General features: G+C 39.6%; 1 protein-coding gene across 1 annotated transcript; it reads left to right on the top strand.

Moving 5' to 3' along the window:
* Positions 1-687: 687 nt before the first annotated feature.
* LOC140857544 (rhodanese-like domain-containing protein 8, chloroplastic) lies at positions 688-2,170 on the top strand. Its single transcript, XM_073256626.1, has 3 exons — positions 688-1,233; positions 1,346-1,618; positions 1,744-2,170. Exons 1-3 carry the CDS (start codon positions 1,097-1,099, stop codon positions 1,886-1,888), a joined length of 555 nt encoding a protein of 184 aa, XP_073112727.1. The 5' UTR covers positions 688-1,096; the 3' UTR covers positions 1,889-2,170.
* Positions 2,171-13,612: the final 11,442 nt, after the last annotated feature.

A 13,612-nucleotide genomic window follows, 5' to 3' on the forward strand; every position in this document is an offset into this window, starting at 1 on the left:
ACCATCCTCTGTCATTCTCAGTCTTTTAGCATTGAAGGCACCGGTGACCTTCACCAACTCAGGACACTTTGAATTCTGTTTAAATTTGATTTAAATTCCCTTCCAATTGAACCTGAGGCTGAGAATATAACTCAATGGCTCAACCTAAGTTGGTGTTAAGCTGAAAGCATCGCTTCGTTGCCTTAACATTGTCAGCTCTGACTTCTGAGAGGAATCAAAACCTGCCTCTAAAGAGCTATGACTACTGAGAGGAATCAAAATCTGCCTTCAGTGAGAACAGTGATGTGATATTATTGTGGTCTTTTCCAAAGCTTTCATCCAATCAGTAATAATTCTCAGTCTCCAGTTAAAAACAAACAGGTTGCCTTTTGATGGTAACTTTGTATGTGTGGATCCTTGCTGTCATGGTTGTTAGCATTGTCTTTCGCTGGATCTGAGTTGTGTTACACAACCTTATTGCTTGTGTGAGTTTAATTAAATAGTTGCATGTACCAATCCATGCTGGACCGGTACCTAGACCCGGAACTGGGTCAGGGCCGGGTACCATCATGCTGCTTGATATCAAGCAATGCCAGCCTATTTTGACCTGTTTCATTTTTACATGAGTTGATGGAACTTGGTACTGCTTGATACTGAGCCAAAAGTGATGAACTCCCTTTCTTTCTTGCTTGCTTTTGAACTGATCGAGTAGGCTGAAGAGGAGTGAAGGGCTCATATTGGTGCCTAAGCATGACTCGTATAATTTAAGTGATGTGATGTGTTTTGTTAATGTGATTACGTTCTATTATTGTCAAGGATTGTTATGAAATAAATACCAATGCAGTTTTAGGATGCCATATCAGCTAAAATGACATTGCACAGCACGGAATGATGTGGCACATTGCACGCCTACCAGTCCTGTGGTACTGGCATAGAAGACCTTGGTTGTTAGTCATAGTGAGTCATTCAACGTTTTACTACCTTTCGAAATCTTAAACCTTAGTGAACGAAACCATGTTAATGCAGTTCTTTGGGCCTGTTAATATCTTGTAATCCTTTATCTTTGTTTTTGATCCTTTATTTTTCTTTTTCACTTTAACATCTTTGATAATTTGGTATGAGCATATGCTCCATATTCTCATCAAACCAGGCTGCCGATTCAGATCCTTTGGCTGGAGTTGACAGAAAGCAAACAGATATACTAATGTACTGTACAGGTGGCATACGATGTGACATATATTCTACAATTCTTAGGTACCTAGTTAATCAGTTGCTTATTTTGCAGTTGTCACCTTGCATTCGTTTTGATAATAGCCATGCTAAACAGTTTGCATTTTTATTGACTTTTCAAACTCATTCATGCTAGACAAAAGGGTTTCCAAAATTTGTATACCTTAAGTGGGGGCGTTTCCAATTATCTCAAGAGTGAAGGTCCTGCTGAATGGCTGGGGAATTTGTTTGTTTTTGACTCCCGCCTTTCCTTACCACCTTCTATCTACAAGCCTGGGGCCACTGCCAATGGAAGACCACAACTAGCATATGAAAGGAGTACATTTGCAAGATGCTATATATGTGTATCACAATTGCCTGAACTTAGGCATCGAAATTGTGCGAATCTTGATTGCAATCGGCTATTTCTGTAAGTTTATATGACTATTTTTCATGTTTCCTCACAAAATTACATCGATTCAAAATATATAATAAGAAGCTGTTCTAAGTGAAGATTGGAATTGGCTTTCATTGTTGTCTACTGTCTGTTTTCAGGTCTTGTAGCTCTTGTGTGAAGGAGTTGAGAGGATGCTGCTGTTCCACCTGCGCATGTGCTCCTCGATTAAGGCCGGTATTATCTGGGCGCCAGAGATACCAGAAGTGGCATATATATCGTGATGTGGAATTGCAGAAGTCATAGCCTAACTCGATCTTTATTTCTTGTTTTCTTTATGATGCCTTTGAAAATCATGTCATGCTCTTGAGAGTTGGTCATTATTTTGACACATCTTGGCGGGATTCAAATAGTGAGTCATGGTGGTATACAGTTTATTATGACAGAGACACATATATTATAGTGTATCCTAGGAAGTCCTAAAACTGTGAACTTGTCAGTGCAGTTGTTTTGGTCCCTAATCTTTTTAATTGTTCAGTTATTCAGTGTTTACCTCTTAAAAAGTTAATTGTTTTGAGTTCATTATTACTATTGTGTTGATTCACCTTATACCCTATCTTATATTGGAGTACGGAAGGCAGCACTTTATTCTTGTGGAATCAAGGTCTTTCCAACAATGCCTAATATGAGATATTTGCATTAATCATTTAGAATCCGGTACGAGGAATCCCGCCATATGGATTGGATCCTTGTTCAATCCCATCACAGGTTTTCTAGCTTGGTTGACCACTTGGATAATGACATTCTCATGTTCAAGTTTTTCTATAGAGAACAGATCTTTTTGAGAGACTTGAGCAAGAAAATGTTGACCATTGATCCTGGATCGATGAAGATCCTTTTGGAGTAATTGCTCTTGATGAATTCTTTAATGTAGTGTGACTGTGCAGTTTGGTAGGTGTTACGAAGTCTTTGACCGAGAAATTTTTATTATTAAGTTCATCTGGACTTGGTGTGTAAGATGCACTTACCATATAGTAATCATAAATGTCCAGGTGAAGTTCATCTTGTGTCATGTTCAGCTTTCGGGTATAGATGTATGTGTTCGATGTCCAGTTCAGACATGTAATTTAACATTTACATAGGTTATAGTAGGTTGATATCAGACTGAAAAAGGTGATTTTAAAAATGTTTTATCATTTGTGAATGCCTTTCAAACTTTGTGAATTTCTTCGTAGTAGAGGATTAACATTTTAGTTGCCATTGCTCGGTAAAAGTATGATAATGTATTTAGGAAAAACTTCCATCTGGTGCACTAATTTGAAAAACCAGTATTGTGTTCAAATCTTGTGTTATGAACTGATCTATTGTGGATTAAGTAGGAAGGCAAGAGTTTTGCCACCCTAGGTCCAAGAAATATGTTCCATATTTCCTCCTATAAATAATAAATTTCTCTCCTACCAGGAAATCTGTTGCTAATGGTGTCTAAGAAATGCTTTCCATTATTACCACTTATTGCAGAAGTGATTGCTAGGAATTTAACTTTGTTCCATCAAATTTACAAACATTAATGGATCCTACAATAACGACACACTATGTCCACCTATAAATCGCTTTTGTACCAGTAAACTCAATTCTATCGAGATTGCTCTTTTAGGGGAATAAGTCATATTAGCTCTTTACTTGGCCTTTTACGCTCCTTTGCTTCCCATCTTGGATAAATAAGTTGTAATTGCTACGGAGATTTAGTTTTAAACTATTTTCAACAAATTTTTCTAATTTTTGGTTGGAAAATTTCAACCATTAAAGCTTTTATACCTGTTTTTAAAACATTTAGTCTCCTATTACGAGAAGTAATGTCAATTAAAGTTGCATTTATTTCTTTGCCCATCTAGCTGACTCCTAATTGATTCATAGGCCTTTGGGCCTTGTACCATAGACACATGCATGCACTCGACTTAGGCAACTATGGCTTGCCGTGAACTTGCTGATGGTATTTAAAGTTTAAAGTTGAGTGGTTTAGGGAAACTTGTTCTTTAGAAATTATTGTTTTTCTATCATTATTTCACAAACCTTTGAGGCTCAGAAACACAGTTTTAAGTCAATTTATTATTTGATATTCTATTTATTACGAATTAAGAATTTGATATGAAAGATGAATGAGAGGCTCATGTGGTTTTAGGGACGAGTCTAATTAAGTCTGCTGAACCTTCTCATTATTCCACTGGAAAGATAACTAGTAAACTCAAATGTTATCCTAGTACACATTTAAAGAGAAATCTTAGTGAACCTCTATCACAACTCAAATACTTTTAAGATCATTAAATTCCTTTTCTATGTAGCAAAAGGATTTGACCTGATACCACATATGCTCTAGGAAGATCAACTAAATAAACCAATAACCATAATCAATCTCATCGGAATAATTTAGACAGGGTTTTTACATATCTTAAAGGTCTTGATTACTCTTTCTCTTACACTGGAAACCTTAAAGTTGCTGAGTGTTACGGTAATGCAAATTTGGTTACAGATTATCTTGATTAAAATCTACTACTTGACATCTGTTCTCCATTATATTGTTATTACATGGAGATCTTCTAAGAAACCGATTCTTTCTCATAGCACAATCGAGGCTCAAGCAGTTATTATTGGCACTGAGGTAGAGTGAATCAACAATCTCTTACTATATCCTCCTCTCATTGCAAACTCGGTTCTTCTATATAAATCCATTGAGAAGTTAATTAAGGGTGCATTTGGTTAGCCATTAAAAATTTTTTTTTTTTATTTTTTGATTTTTAAAAAATAAAAATCAAAAAATAATATTTGGTAGCATCATGAAAAGTAAAAAGCAAAAATTAAAAAAAAATTAAAATAATTACTTTATATGCAAAGCAAAAATTTTTTACTTTTCCAAACTTATTTTTCTGTTTTTTTTACCTCCGTACGTCTAAAACACCAAATCAAAAAATAAAGGGCCTGAATCCTTTTCCCTCATCGAGCTCTTCACCTCCTCATCCTCTTCTCCCTCCCTTCCCGAATCCTTCTCCCTCATCGAGCTCTTCATTTGCAGTCCCCAAACATTACTTTTTGCTCAATAGCAATATAGTTACCAAATATATTTTTTATTTTTTTGCTTTTACTTAATAGCAAAAATCAAAAAAAAATAAAAAATATTTTTTAAAAATTAAAAATCAAAAAGTATAACCAAATGCACCCGAAATTATTCTACATCAATTCTATATATAGGTTAATATGCCAAAACAGTTCAAATAAAACCAACACATCTATTGAGGTACAAATTTGTAAGATAGCTATATCATTAGAGTTTGTCTAGTCACGTAGCTGGGCAAACTAATTGACAAAAGGTCTTTGTGAGGTCCTAGAATCAAGGGGGATGGGCCTTATGCACATTAAGTGGTCCTCTCGTGGACATCCAAATTCTATGTTGGAGAGTTTCAATGTAGAAAGAATATAGTTGATTAAATGATTGAGTAGAGCACCATCTTGTATGTGTGTTTGTGTGTATGTGATGGGTCTGACCTCTTTCAGTCCTATGGTAATAAGTGCCAATATCACGGAGAACAACTTTTTTTAGAGCTAAGTTACACTCTTATTAAGTCCTTGGTAGGTTGTCTTCAAAATACTAGTTATAAGCACTGTTGTAGGACTACTCATATGGGAGTGGTTGCGAGGGCCACGATTAGGTTTGAGTTAAAATAAAGTTACCAGCACAAGGCCTTTAACAGCACTAATCTACTCGAAGATCCAATTGATCTGTACTATATATGTGAGTTGAAATCAAAGTTAAAAAAAAATATCAAGTTCAAGGCTTAATCCACTGTCACTCGTTCCGACCGATATAGTTAATACCGAGTGAGGGTCAAATCCAAGTGACATCTCATCTATGCATAATACTTTTGCCTAAAAGAATTGATCTCTACTAAGTTTTAAAATTTTAATGCTTGAAGTTTTATATGAAAATGTTATGTTGTATTTTGTCTATAATTTTTCTTATTTTGGGTTAGAAAATTTCGATTATGAAAGTCATTGTACTCATTTTTTAAATTTTTTACTAAATGAAGTTGTTTCTAAAACAAAAAAAAAAAAAAGAAAAGAAAAAAAGTTGCATTTATTGCTTCCCCAACTAAAGGACTCTATTTTGGAACTGTGGGCTTTCAGACTCTTTACCTACGCTCATGCATGCACTCGGCTCATCTTGACACGGTCAACCAAGCCATGAACATATGCTATTTGTTGCAAGTTTGGTTATGTACATACGCCACTTGTTGCAAGTCTTTATCTCAAGCCTAACCATGGGAGATATTGGGTGTTATTTGCATAATTTAACAAAGGTTTTATTTGAACCCTAACCATGAGAGTTATTGGGCGTTATTAGGCTAGCCTTGAAGAGCCTTTATTGCCCGAGCCAGCTAAGAACAACCCACAGTTGCTATATTCAGAGACAAAGCTCATTGCAGCCTCCAGGGCTTCCAAGAAACAAGCCAATGGAGCCTTGTGGGAGCCATTTGGGACGAACTCCATAAATGGAGGGCAAGTCGAGGTATTCTGCAAATATGAAGTCTCATATTTGATATTTGGGAGCCATCTACACCCTGCTCCAATTCTTTCTTCTTTGTCCTTTGTCCCGCTTCAATTTGATTATTTTCCAACGAGGGCTGATCATGGGTAATACATTGGGCATAAACTATATTCATTTTTAGTCAGACTGGCCCTATTTGAAATTTGATATATTGTGTACCCAGGCCCAACCCATATTGAACTCTATTTCCAACTTATCCCTCCTCAATTTTCCATCATCTTAACCTCATCATTTTTCCATTTTCAAAAGTTGATTTTCTAGATAACCGAAGGAGCCAATCGAGTCACTATTTTCTACACGCTAGTGCTGCATCAGAAGGGGCCAGGCAGAACAGAGGATCTATTGTATCTTAGGAACTTTAGCACGGTCCATCTTGCATGAGAAAACCAATCATGCTGTGGATAGTTCCTACCAGCCTCTAATCCATGCACTCTTATTTATAATTGTGAGGATCCATATAGGTGTGTATTTAGTTCTTTAACAATAACTTACTAAGAAGATTGTAGCTATTTATTTATAGAGGATTAATAAATCCAAATAATATTTTTTGATTAATTTTTTTAGGTGTGTTCTTAGATTGTTATAAATGGTGTTAGAGTGAGTCCGACCCATGATCTATGTAGACTAGGAGATAACGTAGCATAGGCCCATTTGGATTGACCATAAGATAATCGTAGTGTTTGTGATTGGATTTAAATATATTCCAGGTCTACTACTTCTGATCATCTACTTACTAAATCTACCTCTTTTGCTACAGAATTCATTAGGGCTAAGGAGAAAAAAGACCTTCACACTGACACCAAGGCACTAGGATAGCACGAGTCTTCATGAGTTCCCTTCTTCATTAATTCAGGTTGTTTTTGGTTGTATCACAAGTATCATTCAGGCTGGAGCCAGTCTAGTTTCTTTCGGGTCATATCGGGGCAACACATGATAAGTAGAGTAAAAGGGTTTAGAGAACGCAGGGATGGGTGAAGATTATGTAGCACAATCAATCCATATTTCTATACAATAAGTCTTGATGTGGCATAATAGAAACCTGTCTATTATGGATGGATATGTGGCAAAAAAAATTCAAATGAATTCAATTCTAGATGGTTATCGGGGGATTCAGATAAAAACATAAGCTGTTACAAATTAGGAAGTCTTCGTCAAGCAAAATAAGCAAATCAATCTCATGGAATCAAATCCAATTATGGGCTTCCCCCATTGTTGTCCTCCACTAGCTATTTATTTCTACTTTTCTTGAGGGTTAAAGGCATCTCGCCTTTCCTGATTCCAAGAGGCTCTCTTTTCATTCGAGAATCCGAGAGCCATCATCTCGTCTTCTCTCTCTCCCCAATTGATATCTCTCCTTAGTCCTTATGATAGGACTCCACTATCTCCTCATGTCCTTTCCATTATTTAACGTAAGCACATACATCTACATCCTCACGAGCTCTCCAAGACCCAACCATGAGTGAGAGAATCAAGAGAGATAAACGGAGATGTAGGGAAGCTTTCACAGAATTTGAAAGAGGAGCTTGTCTTCTTACCCCTCTTTATAATCCCTCGTCAAATCCATTCTTTCTCCCTTTATTTTCTAATACCACTATGCATGACTTCAAACTGCTATATATCTACGATCCCAATATCCCAAATCTTTGAGACCTCTCCTCTTCGTGCTCTTATCCAAAATCTTGGTTGCCTCTCCAAGGCCTATCTCATTAAGCCTGCAGCCATCTACAATGCCCTTGCCACCACAGGGACATGATTGAAGTCAAGTCGAGGCTGAGGTGAAAGTTGAGCGGAGGCCGAAGTGAAGGCAAAGATTGAGGTGAGGAACTTGAGGTGGAACTCGCAAAAATGGAACTCCCAAAGACTAAGCTCTTGAAGGCCGAGGTCTTAAGGCCAACTTAAAAAGACTGAGGAAAAAGGTTGATCTAACCAAGTCGAGGAGAAAAGGCTGAGGTAAAAGCAGATCAAAACCAGACCGATCGGAATAGATCAACATACCTCACTACTCTAATCTTCTATTATATTTTTTTTTTACTATTGTTGTTTCAAAGTCTGACTTAACTTAGTTATTGGAAGATCCAATCGGAGTCAACTTTTCTTTGTACGTAGATCCACAACTCTCCAAGATAGATCGGTGCTCCATCTTCCACCACCATGGATCAAATAGCACCTTCTATGCCTCCAAATCTTCAATGAGATCCACCATCATCAAACTAGATTTTCTCATCAATAGAATGGCACCATTTGTGGGAAATGATAACATATCCCATTTTCTTCCTGTAGAGGATCTGGTACCACCTTGCTACAGTAAAAAAAAAAGAGATAAAAAAAGAGAATACAATTAAAAACATGGATCGTCCGAGACTTACCTCGAAGATATACAATTTTTCTATAAGAAAGAAACAAATACAAAAGAAGATCACACATTCTCAACTCTCATATATCAACCCTCTCTCTCAATCTAAAGCACTCACTATTATAATGCTCTCAAAGAAATTCCAAAGAGATCCTCTCATAGACCTGCCATGTCAGGATCCTTAACGCCTCTGGATGCTCCATGTGATGCTCTCAACCACTACATCATGCCCTAGCCTCTATCCCTAAGCCACTCCCATAGTCGTTCCAAGACACTCCTGGCTGCTGTTGATGCCCCTCTCGGTCTCCCTAAGATGCTCTCCCAGTCTATTTGAGACACGCTCTGATCTTCCTGAGACATCTTCTTGATCTCCCTGAGATGCTCTCTGACCTCTCTGAGATCCGTTGAGATACACTGAGCCGCACTCCTCTTTATAGCCATCAGCCCTCTTTTATAAGGTCAAAACCCTCTCTAGATTGAAGATACAGTCCTGATCAATATCCACAATAATTCCTCACTGTTAGATCCGTTCCACATGCTATCTTGGCCGTCCGATCATGCTCTTGCTCACCTGATCATGTCTGATCACTTATGCTCACCACCAGAACCATTGGATCACTGCCAGCAAGCTTCTTGGGCTGTTGGATAATGCAAATTAGCCTATGGGCCACAAATTTTAGCTCCTACACCACTTTAGTCCATGATGGCTGTGTGGATCGTGACTTCCCACACTATTCACTGTGGATCGTGCCAAATCCATGCTCTCCATATATCGGGCACACGCCTGGGCCGTGCACTCCAGTATGCGCCTGGGCTGCATGTCCTGCATGTGGGTTTCACTTCCTGCGAGCTTGCACGCCCCACCTTCCTGCGGGCTTGCGCACGTTGCATCTCCAGGTTTGTTTTCTGGCTCTTTGTGTCATGCGCTACATGCTGGACTTCTCCGCATCTAGTCTTCGCTGCTGTGGGTCTAATTCGAAGTACTTGATTTCAACAATCTCTACCTCAACTCGACATTCAACCTCCACCTACCTTTGAGAGCTTCTTGCATGATTCTGCCCCCATACCCTGGTGCAAACACCTGCAACTCATGGATGGGCAAACATGGGAGTCGAGCCAGACCGCTCGATCTCATCTCTGTTATGTACTATGACTTGAGACCTGCTCGGGGTCGTCTCCTTACGATGTTGCATATTATTCTTTTGAGTCTCCCATCTCGTACTCGATCCACCTTCACTTGGAGCTCCACCTCATACTGGACTCCCACTAGCATTTTTTATGGTAGACGGCTCCTCCTTATATAAGAGAGCATTGATCAATTCTTATGGTTGATCTCGATCTTGATCACACCGAACTTCTCTATTTTCTTTAATCTTGATCACTACTATCGAACCTCGACAATCGTGCACTCTGTTACCACCTATTTTTAATTCCAATTGCGTACTCTGGTACCTTCTGGCTCTGATACCAATTGTTCGAGATCTAATACCATCTTGTTGCAGCAGAAAAAAAAAGAGATAAAAGAGAATACAATCCAATATGTGGATCAGCCCAAGACCTACCTCCACGGGGCAAGCAAGCTTTCCTATAAGAAAGAAATAAATACAAAAGGAGATCATATACTCTCCACTCTCACATATCAATTTTCTTTCTCAATCTGAAGTACTCACCCATACAATGCTCTCAAAAAAAATCCAAGGAGATCTTCTCTCACAGCCTACCATGCCAGGATCCTCGACACCCCTGATGCTTCTCGTGAAGCTCTTAGCCGTTACATCATGCCTTAATCTCTATCCCTAACTCAATTCCATGACCGTTCTAGGACACTCCCGACTGCTGTTGATGCCCCTGACGGTCTTCCTAAGACACACTCTCGATCTTCCTAAGACGCTCTCTCGATCTCTCTAAGACATGCTTTGATCTCCCTAAGATGCCCTCTCGATCTCCCTGAGATGTTCTCTGACCTCCCTGAGACCCACTGAGATGCATTGAGCCGCGCTCCTCTCCATAGCCATCAGTTGTCTTTTATAGGGTCAAAATCGTCTCTAAATTGAAGACACAGTCTTGATCAAAGTCTACGATCGTTCCTGACCATCAAATTCCTTCTGCATGCTATCCTGGCTATCCGATCGCACTCCTACCCACCTGATCATGCCTACTCACCACCAGAACCATTGGATCGCTCCCCACTAGCTTTCTGGGGTGTTGGATTACGTAAATCACCCATGAGCCATGATTTTTAGCCCTTGCACTGCTCCGATCCACGTCAGCCGCATGGATCGCGACTTCCCATGAGATCCATTATAGACCGCACCAAATCCATGCTCCTCGCATGTTGGGTGCACTTCTGGGCCGTGCACCCATGCACCTGCACTGAGCCAGCGCATGCATGGGCCGTGCACTCCAGCATGCGCTTGGGCCCATGTCCTACGAGCTTGTGCGCTCCTGCAGGCCTGCACGTGCTGCGTTCTCTGGGATTGTTTTCAGGCTCTTCGCATCATGCATTGCATGCTGGACTTCTTCGCATCTGATCTTCGCTGCCATGGATCAAATTTGAGACATCTGATTTCAACACTTTCTCCATCGGATCTAAGCATCTTCAGCAAGAATCTCACTATTGTTGTATTGCAAGCACCTTAAATTATTTACAGCTCCTCCAAAATTCAAGGCCTGAATCCATCCAAGCATAGAGGTAGCTCCGGTCGTGCTAAAAAATTCTAGCTCTAGGTCTTGGATCGAAAGTGGTGATGCAACACCAACTGAACGGAGAAAAGTCCTAATAAAAACTAAGATCGAATGGGAGAAAGCATGCCTGATCTTATAGATGTCCAAAATCCCAACTGATTGAAGACCTGATGAGCTACACTCATATAACCCAACCTCTTTAGGTTGGGAATGGATGCCCCGAAGATATCTGAGATATTGGATTTTTGTAAATCTTACTAAGACTTCGAGTTAGCCAAATTGGACAAAATCGATAAAAATGAGTGACTATAGACATCTTGGCTCCAATTGAGACCTCCAAATTGGTGAGAACAATCGATTGGAGGCACCTTGGCTCCGATTGGGAACTCTAAATTTAGAAGAGGCTTGGTGCCGACCTCATGGAGATATCCCCGCCGTGGATATCGAATTTAAAGGTGGCCTGGTGCCGACCGACCTCATGGAGATGATCCGACTATGGCTAAGGTGGCTTAGTGCTGATGGACCTCAGGGAGACACCTCAGCTCTGATTGAGACTTCTAAAATACTAACCCTCGAGTCAATGAGAAAACTTAGCGAAAAGATGGGCTATGATGGAAACACATGATCACCCGAGTAGAAGATAGAATATGGACCTATTCGACTAATAAGTGGGGTGGGGTAAACGTCTATGCTGATCATAAATACTTCGAGCCTCTTAAAGCTTACTCCTAGAAGCATCTCAGCCTCACTCAACCAACCTCAAATATGGGCATCATGTACAAGTAGAAACAAAATTACTCTCAGTAACACTCAATATTTGATGATGAAGCATGTCAATGAGCAATCTGATCACTTTCTTTACCCGATCCAAAGAAAATTGCTTGCGCTTGGAAGTGAGGCACATATGATGTGGCATAATAGCGACTTATCTATGGTGGATGGACATATAGAAAGAAATTTCAAATTAATTCAAATTCTAGATGCTTATCAGGAGATCTAGATAAGAAAGATAAATTGTAACAAATTAAGAAGTTTTCGTCAAGAAAAATGGATAGGCCAATCCCATAGAATCAAATCTAATTATGGCCTTCTCCCATCGTCCTCCTCCATTGGCTATTTATTTCCACTCTTCTTGAGGGCTAAAGGCATCTCGCTTTCCTAATTCCAAGAGGCTCTCTTTTTGCATTCAAGAACTTGAGAGCCGTCATCTCCTCTTCTCCCTCTCCTCATGTCTCTCCTTGTGATAGGACTCCATTATACTTCTCACAAACTTTCCATCATTTAATGCAAGCATGGATATCCACATGCTCGTGAGCTCTCCGAGGACCAACCTTGAAGAAGAGAATAAAGAGAGATAGAGAGAGATGTAGGGAGGTCTTCATGGAATATGAGAGAGGAGCTTGCCTCTTACCCCTCTCTATAATCTCTCATCATAACTATTCTCTCCCCCCCCCGGCCCTGTTTTTTTCAAAACTATCATGTATGACCTCAAACTGCTATAGATCTACTATCTTAATACCCCAAATTCTCGAGATCTCTCTCTTCTCATTCTCATCCAAATCTTGGTTGCCCCACCAAGGCCGATCTCGTCGAAGCCCTTGCCATCATAGGGACATGATCAAAGTTGGGTCAAGGCTAAGGTAAAAGCGGAGCCGAGGCTAAAGTAAAGGCCAAGACTGAGGTGAAGAACCTAAAGCTGAACTCCCAAAAGATCGAACCCTAAAGGCTGAGCTCCCAAAGATCGAACCCACAAAGACTGAGCTCCCAAAGATCGATTTGACTAGATTCTAACTACTCTAATCTTCTATTACATTTTCATTCTAAAGCTCGACTCTACTTAAGCATCAAAAGGTCTGTTCGAAGTTAGTTAATTCAGTAAGCTTTTCCATCTTTCATCATTTTTTTTTCTCTTACGAAATAAAAAAAATATATTAAAAGATGATTTCTTGACCGAACCAAGCCAAAACTTAGTCAAGTACAAACTCATGACCAAAATTTTGTTTGGGTACAACAGAAAGCAACCCATCAAGAGTTTTTCTTCACCAAATTAGTTCAAATTATATTTGGATTGAAAATTTTGAAACTTAGTTGGGTTTAGGTTGGGCTGGTCAGGCTATAAAGGGTCTAGATGGATTAGATTTCTTCTAGACATGGGCACACCAATCCAGCTTCTGTTCATCAATTTTCAACAGCATTCCTTTAGTTAACTTCGTAGCAAATTGCAAACTCGGTTGGCACCTCTTGCCCAACGACCTACCCAGACTTATCCTAACAGGTTGTTCCGGCCGGGTTCAAATCCTTAATATTAAGGAAAAAATCATAAAGGTCTACGTGCAAGAACACGCGCGCGTGCGCGCGCGCGCACACACACAGAGAGAGAGAGAGAGCAGCAACG

The sequence above is a fragment of the Elaeis guineensis genome, chromosome 4 (genome assembly GCF_000442705.2).
Source record: "Elaeis guineensis isolate ETL-2024a chromosome 4, EG11, whole genome shotgun sequence".
NCBI lineage: Eukaryota > Viridiplantae > Streptophyta > Magnoliopsida > Arecales > Arecaceae > Elaeis > Elaeis guineensis.

What these genes read in the sequence shown, in the direction of transcription:
- LOC140857544 (XM_073256626.1), top strand. Translation starts at nt 1,097, where the DNA reads ATGAGCATATGCTCCATATTCTCATCAAACCAGGCTGCCGATTCAGAT. An exon ending in ATATATTCTACAATTCTTAG is followed by an intron (nt 1,234 to 1,345) that starts GTACCTAGTTAA and finishes CATTCATGCTAG; the next exon opens with ACAAAAGGGTTTCCAAAATT. An exon ending in GATTGCAATCGGCTATTTCT is followed by an intron (nt 1,619 to 1,743) that starts GTAAGTTTATAT and finishes GTCTGTTTTCAG; the next exon opens with GTCTTGTAGCTCTTGTGTGA.